This window comes from Lactuca virosa, chromosome 4, assembly GCF_052849685.1.
Source record: "Lactuca virosa cultivar CGN04683 chromosome 4, Lactuca_virosa_CGN04683_v6, whole genome shotgun sequence".
Taxonomy (NCBI): Eukaryota; Viridiplantae; Streptophyta; class Magnoliopsida; order Asterales; family Asteraceae; genus Lactuca; species Lactuca virosa.
In genome coordinates, this window is record NC_136429.1 from 1923419 (window position 1) to 1940204 (window position 16786).

The window sequence follows — 16786 nt, forward strand, 5'->3', positions numbered from 1 at the left end:
TTCTACTACCGCTTCTATGGCCACTGGTAATATTATTTCTCTTGGATATTTCTTTTAGACTGATAAGGATCTTGAATCGATGGGGATCTTTGGCAGGTTCCAAGACTACTCGATCCAAAGCTCGTTTTGGTTTAGCAGATCTTGAAGATGATATGACTAGTGGTTTGATCAAGGTTAAGCAAGAAAAAGGTGTCACCCTTCCTTCCTCTTCCTAATAGATCTCACATAGACCTTACGGATAAGGCTTCAGAATCCCGTAAGCGAAAGACTTCTGAGGTCGTAGATTTCAGCCTAGAGAACCTCAACACCGAGGATGCTCTTGGAAAGTTAACCTCGTTTTCCTAAGCTGTAAGTGTCCTGGGTATAAGCATTGTTAATTTATCATACATGCCTCTTCTTTTGATTATGTTTTTGTTTCTTTCAAGTCTCCAATCATGTTTCTCAGTTCACCAATGATCTCAGGATCCGTGCTGAGAAAGTCGAGTCCGCTCTAAAAGAGAAAGAGAAAATCTGGAGGGCCACCAACGAGGATCTCCTCCAGAGGGTAGAGTTGTTGAGCAAACAGAAGGCTGAAAAGGAGGAGGAGCATTCTGCAGATCTCGAGGAGGTGATTGTCGATGTGAAGACAAGTGCTGTGATGGTTATCCTAGAGGCTAAGATCAAGTTGGCAGAGGATTTAGAGAATGCAGGTTCCTAGGATGTGGACGGTTGGCGCGAGGCACTGGCCAAATTGATTGGTAAGCATGCTACTGTCAATCAGGATCATGTACTGTTGCTGACAGATGGAGGGGAGAAGAAAGACGCGGCTGATGATGACCATGCTAAGGTTTAGGCCTACGAGAAGTTAGTTTAAGTAGTTTTTTGTTTTATGCAAGACATTCAACTTTTGCCTTAGTAGGTTGATGTGCGACTTTTCGAATGATATGGTAGTATTTTCTTTTTATATCTCTCTCTCTCTTGATTTTTTCTGCATGACTGTTATGATATCAAGATCTTTAAATAATCAGGATCCCGGAAAACTTGGTTCCTGTAAATAATCCTAAAATAAAATTCTCTTAGTGAATCATTTTTAGCGTACTTGAATTCTGATAATCAAATGATTTTTGCTTAGGATCCTAGAAAATTCAGGATCCTTAAACTTCACTTAGAGTTTTTCGAGAATAAGGACAGATGGAACCTGATTATCTTCAAGTTTTTCCTTAAGCTTCATAAGCTCTTTAACATTAGAATTTACTGAGGATAAACCTCAACTTTGAAAAGAACTTAGGATGTTCGTTGACTTCTGATGATGAGGATCGTTAGTGATGAGGATTCATAATGATGAGGATCCTTAATGATGAGGATCCACAATGATGAGGATCCTTAATCATTAGATCATACGGGGGAATTCCTTTCTTAGGATAATCTGTTCAGGTTATAAACTTTGAAAATATTCTTGGGTAACACCATAAATTCAACTAATAACATGTTAATGTTATATACTGGGGAGGATCCCAACTTGTGACGTATCTCATGGGAAATCTCCTACTTATGAAAATGTTATGATTCGTGTGTATTTTCTTGTGGAAAATCCCAACGTGTGATAACATGAAGATGTTATAAACCTTATGTAATTTTTGGGGTAAGATCCTAACGTGTGATAACATGAAAATGTCATAAGCCTTAATCAATCACTAGGGTAGGATCCTAATTTTTGGATATCATGAAAATGTTATAAACCTTAAGGATCTTAACTTATGTTCAAGGATAAGAGGGTTGCCAAGCCACTGCATCGTGAAATGATCCCCTTATCCGTATCCCATAGTTAGACATCGTGCGTTTAAGCGAGGTGTATAAAACTTAGTTCGTGTGAAAGAGGTAATTAGCTTTTTAAAGCTTAGAGGGGATTAAGTACCCTTAAACGTAGGAGAAATGATCAGTCTCTAGCTTGTGTATGTAATAGTTTAAAAATCATACCGTTGATATAATGAAATTGTTAAGATACTGAGATCTTTGTGTGACAGGAGACTTATGTTTCAGGATCTTTAATCTTGAGGATCCTTATGTTTCAGGATCTTGGGGATCATTATGTTTCAGGATCTTCAAGCTTGAGGATCCTCGTGTTTCAGGATCTTCGACCTCGAGGATCCTCATGTTTCAGGATCATTGCTTATGGAGGTCCTTAGTTGTACGTTGTTTTTCATGGCAAACGTTAGCTAGGGGTGGGTGTTAGTCTAGCTAACTCCCCTCCGATGCTTAAGTTAGTAATGTAATAGAGGAGAAAATAAGTAACGATGAAAAGTTCAAGGTAAAGAACATGTGCACCTTGGTTTTGTTGAAAATCAATCGACCTTATCTACATATAGTATGATTTGAGATGTATAACATTCCAGGATCTTGGCAAAATGTCTCCTTCGAGTTTTGCTAGCCAATATGCTCCTTTTACTGCTTCAGCATCTATGAGATATGGTCCCTCCCACTTCGGAGCTAATTTACTTGCACTAGGATCCTTGGTGTTTTAGAATGTTTTTTCTTGATACCAAGTCTCCTATTTAGAATCTTATGAATTTTATGTTCTTATTGTAAGCCTTGGTGATCCTTTGTTGATGAGCAGTAATGCGTATTTTGGCAAGATCTCTGAGTTCATCAATAGTGTCAAGATCCTGGGCTAGGATCCTGTCGTTATTCTCTTGATCTTGGAGCAAGTATCTTGCCGTCGGGATCACTACTTCGGTAGGGATCACTGCTTCTGTCCCAAACACCAAAGAGTAGGGGGTCTGACATGTGGCTACTTTGGAAGTAGTCCTATCTGCCCATAGGACGAAAGGAAGCTCTTCTGCCCATCTCCCTTTCTTTTTATCCAGCCTTTTCTTCAAGTTGTTTACTATGATCTTATTGCTAGAATCTGTTTGACCATTAGCTTAGGGACGAACAAGAGTGGACATTATCATTTTGATTCCCCAATTCGTGAAAAAGTCTCTTGTCCTTTTGCTTATGAATTGGGATCCATTGTCGCATATGATTTCAGCCGGGATCCCGAACCTGGTCAGGATATTACGTTTAATAAACAAGACTACCTCTTTGTCTTTTACCTGAACGAAGGCTTCAGCTTCGATCCACTTTGAGAAGTAATCAGTCATCACCAACATGAAGACTTTTCCTCCTGGGGCTATTGGTAATTTTCCCACAATATCCATTCCCCATTTCATGAATGGCTATGGAGAGATAATAGGATGTAGAGGTTCTGCTGGTTGATGCAGGATGTTGCTATGTCTTTGGCAAGCATCACACTTTTTAGCATGTACAAAATAATCCCTCTTCATGGTTGGCCAGTAGTATCCTATTCTTAATATCTTTGAGCATAAGGATCTGCCCCCAGTGTGATTGCCACAGTCTCCTTCATGTATGTCCTTCAAGACTTCTGCAGCTTCAGGATCTTCCAAGCATCTAAGGTACGGACCTGCCATAAAATTTTTATAGAGTTTACCTTGGATTATTACGAATCTTGAGACTCTTGTTTTTAATGCTCTTTCGCTTTTTTCTTCTATTGGAATCGTTCCATTTTGGAGATACTCCATAATGGGTTAGGTCCATGATTGTGGACTTCTTTGAGGATCCTGTTCGTCGGGATACTTTTGAGGAGGGATCTGAGGGTCAGGATCTTCGATGGCTGCTACGCTTATTGGTTGTTCAGGATCATCGGATTTGTCAGAAAGGGCTTCTATGGCTGGAGTTATTATGTGGGTTATAGGGATCTTCGTTTTTGGTGGGATCCTTAGGGAGGATCCTAAGTTGGCTAATGCATATGCTTCTGTGTTTTCTTCTCTGTGAACTTGGGTTAGGCTAAAGTTTTCAAAATCAGAGGCTAGTTTTTTGAGGATCTCCAGGTATAGTGCTAATCTTTCACCTTTCACTGCATAAGATTTGATGAAGTGATTAGTTAATAATAAAGAATCAACAAATACCTGAAGATCCTTGATTTGAAGACCCTTATCCAATTGTAGTCCCATGATTAGTGCTTCATATTCTGCTTTGTTGTTGGTAGTGTTAAATTCGTAACTCACTGCCTGGGGTAGGATGTCCCCCTTTGGCGATTTTAGTATGATACGTAGACCTGTTCCTTTTTGGTTTGAAGCTCCATCTGTGAACAGTGTCCATTTTCCAGTGTTCATCTTCTAGGAGTTGTTTGGCTTCCATGTCTACTTCGTTTTGTAGATCATCACTAAAGTCAGCCACACAGTCTGCTAGTGCTTATGACTTTATGGCGGATCTTGGCTCATATTTGATGTCAAACGTGCTTAACTTCACTCACCATTTCTCCATCCTTCCTGACATTTCTGGTTTTCTCATAACATTCTTAATAGGATAATTAGTTTTCACATGTTTAGTATGTGTCTCGAAATAGTGTCTTAGTTTGGTAGAAGCAATAACTAATGCAATCATTAATTTTTTGAGATGAGAATACCTGGTCTCAGGATCCAAAAGGCTTTTACTTACATAGTACATAGGATGTTGGTTTCCGTTAAAATCCTTGGCCGGGACAACACTTACCGGGTTTGAGGATACCGAGAGGTAGAGGATAAGTGGTTCTCCATCTATAGGCTTCACTAGTAATGGCGTGGAACTTAAATATTTTTTGAGTTCTTGGAAAACTTTTTCGTGTTCTTCAGTCTATTCAAATCTCTTGTTCTTCTTCAAGATATCATAGAAGGGTTTACACATTTCTGAGGATCTTGAAATGAACCTGTTGAGTGTCGCTACTCTTCCGGTTAGCCTTTGGATGTCTTTTGTTGAAGATGGAGATTTTATATCGATGATTGCTTTGATCTGCTCCGGGCTTGCTTCTATTCCTCTCTTGGTTACCATATACTTAAGGAACTTACCTGCCTTCATCCCAAAGTGGCATTTAAGGGGATTCAACTTCATGTTGTATTCGTCTAGAATGTCAAAATCTTCTTTGAGATCCCTGAGATGATCTTCAGCTCTCATTGAATTCACCACCATGTCGTCAATATTGACTTCCATGGTGTCCCCCAGCTTGTCTTTAAACATCCGATTTACCAATCTTTTATATGTTGCACCTGCATTTTTAAGACCAAAGGGCATTGTAGTGTAACAATATATACCTGTTGGTGTTATAAATGTTGTATCTTATTAATCGGATGGTTCCATATGGATTTGTTGGAATCCTGCTGAAGCATCCATGAAGGTTAAGAGTTCATGGCCATCCGTTGCATCTATCATAGAGTCAACGTGTGGTAGAAGGAAAAGGATCCTTAGGACAAGCCTTGTTAAGATCCATGTAGTCTACACATACTCGCCATTTGCCGTTTTTCTTCTGTACGACAACTACGTTAGCTAGCCATCTTGGGAACTTCACTTCCTTGATCATTCCTGTCTTGAGGAGCTTTTCTACTTCTTCTTGGATGATCTGATTCCTTTCAGGTGCAAACTTCCTTCTCTTTTGGTGTATTGGTCTAAAAGAAGGATCAATAATACCTGTCATATCTTCGTGTTTCCATGTGAATGTCTTGCTTCTGGTTCGAAGGAAGTTTAACAGATCTTGCTCGATTTGCTCAAGTATTGAGGATCCTATGAGGAATTTGACTTCAAGATCCTCGATGCTCATGGGCACTTCCTTCACATCTTGCTCCTTCGTTTCTAGAACATGTCGTGCCCCTGCCTTAATTGCTATGCTTGCTGGGGTTTAGTCGTAGGCTTCATAGAGGTTTTATAACATTCCTTCGATTCTTGTTGATCTCCCATGATCTTCACTGTTCCCCATGGAGTAGGCATCTTTACACACTGAGGATATGTTGATGGAACCGCTTTCATCTCGTGGATCCATGGTCTACCTAATATCACATTATAAGAAGATAAAGTGTCATTGACACATAAATTTTGTATAGAGGTTACCCCCTCTATGTATATCGGTAGCTTTATCTCCCCAATAGTGTGTTTCGTTTCCCCGCTAAATCCTATGAGGACCGAGGATCTTTTGATTATCTCCGATTCCGGGATGTTCTCAAAGGCCTAGTATGCTCAAGAGTCATATTAAAGTGATATTACTAAATAACATATGATACTAATGGGTCACACTAACAACAACTTGATACAATTGATTATTTATTAGAAATTGATTTTAATAAATATTCAATAAAACTCTTATAATTAAATTGGAAATTATTTATTTCATGGAAATAATAAATTCCATTAGCAAGTAACTTAATATACATTATATGGTATGATTTATAAGTCATCTACAATCTTTTGGACTAGTTGTTTCCTATTGTTTTTTTCCTAAAAGACAAAGTTTATATTTAATAAAAGAGTTTATAAAAGTTTGACTTTCTTTCTTCTTCTTTATGGAATTTTCGAGATATGCATAAAAAGAAGAAGTGTATGACTTGTCTAATCATGCTTTAAAGGCATGGGAGACATGCTTATGACAATGGGGACAAGTTTGCTTAAAGTGCTAAGGACTAATGGTTAATAACTTCACTTTATGCATATAAATAAGAGAGCTTGCACTTGGATTATTTGCTCATTTTCCTTGATGCAAAATCCGAATCCTCTCTTCCCTCTCCCTTTCTCTTTAGTTTTGGTTAGAAAACTTGAAGAACACTTGCATCTTCAAGCCCTCTTTAAGTTCATATTGTTTATGAACTTAAAGCTTAAGGGTTTAAGAGTTTTGGACTAGCATCTACATCAAGTTGAGTCATTGTTGGTGTCTCAAAGGTTCCACATGCTTCATCAACTTCCAAGCCTCCCGAGAGGACCCAAAGAACTACAAAGGTTGTTATTTCTTCACCTCTTATTTGGTTGGTGTTTTAATCTTTCTATAACTTGCAAGAAGATCCTTGGTGGGTATAAAATGTTTACGTTATTTCAAAATTTAAAGTCTTTCATTGCCATATTTTTCAAGTTTATGAAACTATTTTGAACTAAAATCCAACAATTGGTATCAGAGCCATCTTGCAAGTTTGGTTAGATTTTTTTTGATTTTTGGAAATCTTAGTTTTTGGAGAATATGGATAACTTGTTTTTGTATAAAAATAAGTTCATACATATTTTCTTTGATAACTTTTTTATTTTATGTGACAAAAGTTTCATGCATCTTTTGTCATTTAAAGTTGTCTTAGAAAAATAAAAGTTGTTTGATGTGTATATTGATGTATATGATATGCATAAACTAGCCAATGACCAATGTGTTGTTATGTTGTTGTGTTGGTTATTTTTTTTATAAATTGGTTGTAATAATTTATTTATTCATATGGTATGTAATAATTAAATAAATTAGCTCTTCTTGGTTATTTTTGTAAAGTAATAGATTAGTTTTTAGAATTAATTTATTTGTACAAAGATGTAACAAGAAATGAAGTTTGAACCATTTTTTGAAGACAAAAGGAATATTTTCGAGTTCAACATGTGTTGAATAGAACATGCCACTTTCTGAAAGGTGTCATGAATACTACACATGTGCTGAAAAGGTGCTGAACAGAAAGATGACACTTTCTGAAAAATGTCATAAAAGTTGCAGTTTTTCCTTTAAAGAAGTTTTTCCAATCTTTTGTAAGCAATGGGTGTTTAGTTAAGTGGGAGCTTCTACAACAACATTACAAGAAGTTTTTTGGTCCCCTTAAATGTCCCTTTAGGAATGGACTTGACATTTTTGTATTGGCTCACAAAAATGTCATTAGTTGGTTATGTTTACGCGCATATCTTTTTATGCATGTTTGTGTTGTTTATTTTATGCATTATTTTGTGTAGTTGGTAAATTAGTTATTCACATGCTAAAATAATTTTGGACAAAATAAACATCACATGGAGTTTGTGTTTTTCAAAATTGGACATAAGATGTAACAAGTTATTATTTTAAAATAAAACTCGGTTTTATAAAATTGTTAATAACGGCAAATTTTGAAATACTCCATTATAAGTTTTGAAATGGTGATTTTTATAACTTATACAAACTCCAAATATATAAGTAATAAAATGAAGTTTTATTAAAGACATAAAAGGTTCAAATGCATTCAAACTTAATACCGGTTATTAAAATTGAACTGCGTCAAATTATATAAAAACTAGCTTTTTATATAGAACCTTTAAAAGTGATTTTCTTTTGAAAATTGATACCATGGTTTATTATATGCATGTAATAACCATGATATCATATGTTTTTAAACTAGAATTATAAAACATATAAAGACCCTTTTTACAAAACTCAAATCTATGCAATCCTTTTGAAGAACACTCGCACGTCTCTTGTATTCATTAGTGGGATAAAGGATACCTAACCGCTTAGTGTTATCTTTTGATGGTCGGGGTGTCTTCGCGATTTCTATAACCAACTTATAGGCCGATTGCACAAGTTTTTCAAATTGGACGATTTGATCGAAAATCTTTTGTGATAAAGGATACCTAAGTAAGAGAGTTTCGAGGCATAGATGGGATCAAACTTGTGTAATTAAATTTGTTATTAGCGACCCCATAAATCTAGGAATTATATAGTGAGATATAATTGATAATCGATATCTACCAGGTTGAATTCAAATGGATATGATAAAAGATACCTAACCATTTATTTGTTTTGCAACTTGGATCCTAGATTTTGTTAAAATTTTGTAGTTAAGTAATCCATTCTCATTATCATGTATTGTCATTTTCTTTAATGAACTGATGAAACAATAACATTCAATAGATACAACTTCAATGAATGGGTTCATGTCTTTAGAGACAATCTCGTGAGAGATATGAAATTGTATACACTTACAGTTCCAAGTCCTAAACTATTTCTTTGAGCAATTAAACCTGAACATGATACCTAGTAAAGGCATCACTGTGATGCTTAAGATGTTTCTAACATCAAGCTAGGAATAGTTATTCATAACTTCTAGGAAGTCTTGGATAATTTCAACATATATCTAATGATATAACAGGTCAAGCAATATTCCAATAAATACAATGATATTATAGTTAAAGCTAGTTTAAACATTGGAATAATGCAAGGCTAAATGAACCACCTTGTGTGATCCAGGAGGCCCATGTTTTATGGAGTGAGCACCTTTAAGCCCAAGAAATCTACTAAAGTCCACATAGATGGATCTTGTTTCTTTCGTGAAGAAACTGGACACTGGAAGAGGATTTAATCCTCTTATTTGGAAAGAAAGTCTGAAAGAGACTAGTACTTATAGTATCTACTAGATAGAACTCATATTTTTCATATAACACTTAGGTACTTGGTACTTAAATGTTAATCTAATATTTGTAAATGGCTTGCAAATATTTATTGAAGAGTAACCAAGCTGAGCACAATCAAGTTGGAACTACACTCTAGGAGTTTAGTTTATTATTTATGCTTAGAACATAAATTACTTGTAATGTAAAACAATATTTGTTTTGGAACAAAGTGTGTTTTAATTTAGCATGTCTAAATTTATGTCTAAATTATTTTATTCAAATGTTGGATCATTTACTTAATCGTTTTTCATAACGATAATATTCATATTCTGAAATGATTAACTTCTATTTATGAGACTAGATCTCTTAATAGAATTGTGAAGTAAATATCAACATTTCATAAATAAAGTTAAGTTCTATATGCAAGCACTTTTGACTTAAACTTGTTTTAAGTCAAACTCATCTTTGACATTGTTATCCTTATTATATAAATGGCATTCCCATATTCCAACTTCAAGAAAGGGATCTTTGAAGGCAAATAATGTAGTTTATTTGACATATGTGAACCTTATTTATATGTAAAGGATTCCTAATGACATTTTCACTAAGGTGTAGAGAAAATGATTAAGGAACTATACACTTTGGTGTATGACTTCCTTTCTAATGAATGTATGAGATTAAGCACAAGATACCAAATCAACTTTGTTAACAACTATAGTAGTTTTAATTATATTTTACGTGGTAAAACATAATTGTGAAATCTTTGTTGAAGATTTCAAAAGTTGAGATACAAACCAGTAAGAACCATCTAAGGCCTTAATGATAATAAAGGATGAATTAAATCTTACTAGGTATGATTTACTTTCTAATCGGTAGAAATATCCTCCTTTAATATTTTTGGGATAATACTTCAATCACTATTAACTGTATCTTGAATACAAATACCAACTAATAAGTGGATTATACACTTTATAAGATTTTGTATGGAAAGGCTCCATCCATATCTTATTAAATGTTTTATGGATTTAAAGCCTATGTTGGACTAAAGTTTCTAAACCCAAAATATACTAAATACATATTTGTATAATACTCTAAATGTGGCTTAGATTATTATATGCAAACCCGCCAAGAATAAGTCCTGTTATTCTTGTGAAAGCTAAGTTAGTAGAAAGCAAGCTTCTAATGACAAAGCAAGTGGGGGGTACATGGAACTTGAAGCAGCTCAAGAACCATAACCTTATGTAGTAATAGTTGGAACTATTTTTAACAAGGATTGTTAAAATTGAATAATAGTTATTCACAAACACAAATTGTTCACATTAATGGTAGAATTCATCTATGATTTGAGAAATGTGGAATCTCTCATTGATGAGCTTTTATTGATGGCTTATGGAAAATCCATCAAATACCAAGATGCTATGTCAGATCTTGAATCTGATAAATGACTTAGAGTCGTGAACATGAGATGAAATCCATGTATGAGAATCAAGTATGGGCTTGCTTAAAATTTCTCCCTATAGCAAGGCTAGAAGGAGTAAATGATTCTTCTAGAAAGAATAAATTACATGGATAACCATACACATTTAAAGCAAGACTTGTTATAAAAGGATTTTCTCATACTCATGACATTGACTATGGTCCTCATCATACTCATGACATTGACTATGATCAAACCTTTTCCACAAGTAGCTATGACTAGATCAATAAGGATATGTTTGCTATAAATTCATATTCTTAATATGAGATATAGCAAATAGATTTCAAGAAAGACCGCTTTTCTTAATAGACATCTACTAGAAGATATCTATATAGATTAGCCTGGAGGTTTTCTTAATCCATGTTATCCTAACAAAATGTATAGATCTTGAGATCTACTTGTGGATATAAAGCAAACATCTAAATGTTATAATCATCATTTTATGTAAAACCACAAGGTATGTTTTTATATCAAAATGAATAAAACATGTGTGTTTACTAAGAACTAGTGGGAGCATAGTGAAATTCCTAATCTTGTATGAGTGAGACATACTTAATCATTTGAAATCACATTCTGAGTAAGCAAGGTCGTTTTCACCTTGACTCAGAAAGTGTTTCTAAAATGAAAGACTTAGGAAGGAGAAGATACATTCTTGGAATGTAAAATCTATAAGGGATAGATAAAATGAATGTTAAAAGTTTCATGTCCTTATACATATATTGGCAATATCTTGAAAGGGATCAAGACACAAGATTCTTTTGCAGAATTCTTGGCATTGTCATATGGCACCAATTTGAGCTAGCCTCAAAAGTACATAGCTCATAGGTTTGAACTATATGACATGATTTATATTCTATTTGCTTGGCAAATAAATTCATCATTTACGCCATATTATGCATAGGACATGGTATTTGATCATGTTGTAAACATGTCATAGGATACTAATTGAATACATGGTTAAGTCACTAGATGACTAAAAGAGCATTCTAAGAGTACTTTAGAAGAACTAAGAGAATGTATATGAGACAATCAATTTAGAAAGGATCTTTATGGAAAGAGCTACATAAGATGTTAATTTCTAAACAGATATAAATAATTATGAATTATAATTGGATTTTGACTTCATTATGGAATGAAGAGTAAGTCTTGTTGGAATGAGGTCCAAGCAAAACATAATGACACAATCTACTACAAAATAAGAATACACTACTTCAGAAGTTGAATTCAAATATGATTGGATGAATGAGATCATTGAAAAACTATGTTGATTTCTGCCATTCGAGGATCACATAGAAATCTTTGTGACTTTGAGAGTATACTTAATCAAGCTAAGAGACTCTATGTCACGAAAGAACACCAATCATAGATATTTAACTATACTTAGAGTAAAGTTAAGTATGGAGATGAAAGTATTCACAGAATTCACACAAATTAAATTTTGTCAGATCCATTGATAAAGTCATTCTTTTGAGCTAAGTATGAATTGTCACACTTCAGCTATAAGACTTTATTATTCTACAAATGGAATTTTGATTTGGATTTAGTATTTGGATATTGGAACATTATAACAACAACTATTAGATAATGTTATGATATATTGGGATATAGTCATCACATTAATACTTGTTGTGTTCTATATTAACATGTTTAATCCATGAATAATGTTATTATTCTAAAAGTTCATAGTTGGTTATAATTGTGGGAGCAATTATGAAGTAAGACTAATATGAATTGGATTGGTTGACTTTCACTAGATGAAAGTAGGCAAGAGGTTGTAACCAAGTTTCATAGGTACTTGTCAGAGAACTAGTATTGAACTGACCCATATCAAGATCATCTCATGGATCGCTATCGTGAATGATACTTGATTAAAAGGTACTATATTTATATCCTTAACACCTGAGATACATAGTGGGACTTAAGTGTAGAGAGTACTATGCTTGATATGGTCAAATGTTGTTCCATAAACGGGCAGTTATAAAAGCCATTTTCAGGTATGGTGTGAACTATGCAAGAGGCTTATGTAGTCAAGATGGGATTTGTTCCTCTTATGTGTTGAGAGTTAGACATCTAAGGCGCCTTACCAAAAGTTGAACAACCAATGCGATTGATTGCGATCCGTATCTCATGTTCAACATGATGTCTGTAGCAAAGGGATAATTGATAAACTTACCTTATACACCAATTGTAGCTTTGATCTTTTTGGGAATTGGGTGTTGATAGAATGGCACAAACAGTCGTATGGTCTTAGGGGGAGTGAAATGTTGCTAGACGTTCACCACTGTCTATATAAGTCTAATATGAGTCTTGCACAAGTAGGAGATTGAAAGGCCTAGTATGCTCAAGAGTCATATTAAAGTGATATTACCAAATAACATATGATACTAATGGGTCACACTAACAACAACTTGATACAATTGATTATTTATTAGAAATTGATTTTAATAAATATTCAATAAAACTCTTATAATTAAATTGGAAATTATTTATTTCATGGAAATAATAAATTCCATTACCAAGTAACTTAATATACATCATATGGTACGATTTATAAGTCATCTACAATCTTTTGGACTAGTTAAATCCTTTTGTCTTTTTCCTAAAAGACAAGGTTTATTTTTTATAAAAGAGTTTATAAAATTTTGACTTTCTTTCTTCTTCTTTATGCAATTTTCAAGATATGCATAAACAGAAGAAGTGTGTTAGGTCATAAATTGTGGTTTATACTTTGCTTTTCATAAGCTTTTAGAGTTCTCGGTCTAGGATCGAAAACACTATGTTTTAGTGTTGTTTGGACCGAAATCACATGTGATTTCGGTTGGGCTTAATGTTGTTTTGTTTGGGTTTTGGGCTTGGAATTGGTTATTAGGTCTAGGTATAAATAGTGTCATTTAAGCCTTGTAAAGGGGGTGGGACGTTTTGGGGGCTGCCATATGCTTAGAACGTGATTAAGAGAGAAAACAAGAGAGAACCAAGTGTAATCAAGAATCTTATGTACCCGACTATTCAATAATAGTGTGAATTGAAGATTAATCATCTTGTTCTTATTCTGTTTTTCGTCTTGTCTAATTCACTTGATTGAGATTCCGCACCATCAAGTGAATCCGATTGATACATAGTAGCATTTTGGGTTTTACAGTTGGTATCAGAGCTTGGATCGGTATCATTCGGGTCATTGCAAACGGTTTTTCTTGGAGTTTCTTGGTGTTTTTGAATTGTTTTGGACGAATTTTTGGTTGTTTGTTCTTCGTGTTCTTCATATTTTTGGAGTTTTGATCGAGTTTGGCATTAAAGATTTGAAAATCCTGTGTTTTTGGCAAGTTTTGGGTGACTTTGGTCGAAATTTGCGAGATCCCGGCGGCTGTCCTCGGTCCTCGGTCAAACGCTAGAAGATCTCGGAGCCAGCAATGTTCACGGTCAGCAGCGAAGTCCTCGGCCTCGTTCTCGGTCCTCGGCCTCGGAGTTCTCGGTCCGCTGTTTACTGCTCGCACGTTTTCGGTTCGGATCTAGGTTCAGAGATTTCGGTGCGAGACTTCTCAGTCAGAATTAGAAGCCTCGCGATTTCGGTATACTATTCTCGGTGCAAGCCTTCTCGGTTTGGTTGAGAGGCCTTGCGATTTCGGTCCAAAAATCTAATTTTCGCTCAAAAAGTCACGTTTTTGGTTCAAAACCTTCGTCTTTGGTCTAGAAATTCTTGTTTTCGGTCAAGGTTATTTTTTTTTGGACAAAAAGTTTGACTTTCATCTTTGACTTTCAAATTAGACTTTTGACTTTCAATTTTGACTTTCAAGTTTGACTTTTCAAGTTTGACTTTCAAGTTTGACTTTCGAGGTTTCAAGTCAAAGGGCATTTTTTCTTGGTTTCACAATCAGTTCTATTTTTGGTAAATTACTCTTTTTCGTGAATAATTAGTTCTTCAATCACCGAGGTTAATGAAACTTCATGTTCTCAGTCCTGTGAAGCTAAAATTAAACTTCTTCGTGATCAAATTGATATATTGCGTAGAGAAAATGAGGACCTTAGGTATGAAGGCTATACTCTCAAGAAGGCCCAAAAACCTCTAAAAGAACAACTAGAGGCCAAGATAAGAGACTTTAGACAACTTCATGAAGACTATAGTAACAAATATGAGAACTATAACTATGTTAAGAGTCAGATTACGAGCTTAACTGCCGAACTTGATGCACTAAAAGCTAAATATAAAGATGCTGAATTTAACTTTAAGAAATTTGACGTGTCAAGTGAGGTAGTTGTGTCCATGATTGAGAAACAATTAAAATTTAAAGATAATCAGAATAAGGGTCTAGGGTATCACAGTGTTCCACCTCCCTTCAATGACAACTATACGCCGCCCCTTGAAACCAATGAGGTAGAGACACCTGCTCAGTGTGGCGCGCCCCCTGTACCAGCTTCAGTTAAGACTGAACAATCTAGCCCAACTGAGAATATTGAGGTGAACTATACTAATGATTCTACTTCATGTACAGGTAATGAAGTGGAAGATGAGAACAAGGAGAACAAAAATAATTCTAGTTCTGTTAATTCTGATTGTCTAACCAATGTCTCCTTGAACTCTGAATCTGTTGCTTCTAATTCTGTTACTTCTAATAAACCTGCTGTTGGTAAATACAGGCCACCAAAACAAGCGAAACAGACTGCTTGTTGTAAGTATGCTTGTGGGAACAATCAGAGACAAGGCATGGGCACGCTACCAGAGACAGGCAGAAACAACTTCTACGTGAAGAAACATACATGTTTCCATTATGGAACACCTGAACACATTGCCAAAAATTGTCCAAATCGTGCATATGTCCCCTACTATGCACAAGGTTGGCAGAACATGCCTAGAGGGAGACCCTCCAAAAGAAACGCTTCGAGGTCACGTTCACGTAACAGTGACTGGAATGCTAAGAAGGACAAGAATCAATCTCCCAAGGACAAAAGGGTAATGTGTGACAAGAAGCCTAATTCAAGAGATGGTTATGGTAGACCAAGATCGTTTAGGTCGAAGTCATCTCGATGGTCGGTTTCAAGTTCTAAAACGAGTGTTGAGGCATCCATCCGATTAAACAAGAAATAGGTTAAACCCGACTACAGATGGGTACCAAAGGTTCATACTCCCAAATCATCTAATGATTCTAACTTTTCTTCATCTTCTGTGTGTAACAAACATGATATGTCATGGGAGAGAGTACCTTGTGTAGATGATAAAGGTCAACCTAGTTTCAAAATGGACTTTGTTCCAAAAGGAAACTAATCCTGCACTCTGTGTCAGAGCAACTATGGAGGAATATCATCAGACTTCGGTTTGTTGATGATAGTACCTTGGGCTTAATGTTGTTTTGTTTGGGTTTTGGGCTTGGGCTTGGTTATTAGGTCTAGGTATAAATAGTGTCATTTAAGCCTTGTAAAGGGGGTGGGTCATTTTGGGGGATGCCATATGGTTAGAACGTGATTAAGAGAGAAAACAAGAGAGAACCAAGTGTAATCAAGAATCTTATGTACCCGACTATTCAATAATAATGTGCATCGAATATTAATCATCTTGTTCTTATTCTTTATTTCGTCTTGTCTAATTCACTTGATTGGGATTCCGCACCATCAAGTGAATCCGATTGATACATAGTAGCATTTTGGGTTTTACAAAGTGTATGACTTGTCTAATCATGCTTTAAAGGCATGGGAGACATGCTTATGACAATGGGGACAAGTTTGCTTAAAGTGCTAAGGACTAATGGTTAATAACTTCACTTTATGCATATAAATAAGAGAGCTTGCACTTGGATTATTTGCTCATTTTCCTTGATGCAAAATCCGAATCTTCTCTTCCCTCTCCCTTTCTCTTTAGTTTTGGTTAGAAAACTTGAAGAACACTTGCATCTTCAATCCCTCTTTAAGTTCATATTGGTTATGAAATTAAAGCTTAAGGGTTTAAGAGTTTTGGACTAGCATCTACATTAAGTTGAGTCATTGTTGGTGTCTTAAAAGGTTCCACATTCTTCATCAACTTCCAAGCCTCCCGAGAGGACCTAAAGAACTACAACGGTTGTTATTTTTTCACCTCTTCTTTGGTTGGTGTTTTAATCTTTCTATAACTTGCAAGAAGATCCTTGGTGGGTATAAAATGTTTATGTTATTTCAAAAATTAAA

At 35.2% G+C, this 16786-nt stretch overlaps 1 protein-coding gene across 1 annotated transcript; it reads right to left on the reverse strand.

Moving 5' to 3' along the window:
* Nucleotides 1-3563: 3563 nt before the first annotated feature.
* Nucleotides 3564-4151, reverse strand: LOC145109963 (uncharacterized). The gene has a single exon (XM_079047057.1). It carries the CDS (start codon nt 4149-4151, stop codon nt 3564-3566), a length of 588 nt encoding a protein of 195 aa, XP_078903183.1.
* Between the last annotated feature and the right edge of the window lie 12635 nt (nt 4152-16786).

Bases quoted from the DNA above. Each gene is read 5' to 3' on its own strand.
- LOC145109963 (XM_079047057.1), bottom strand. From the start codon at position 4,151: ATGAACACTGGAAAATGGACACTGTTCACAGATGGAGCTTCAAACCAA.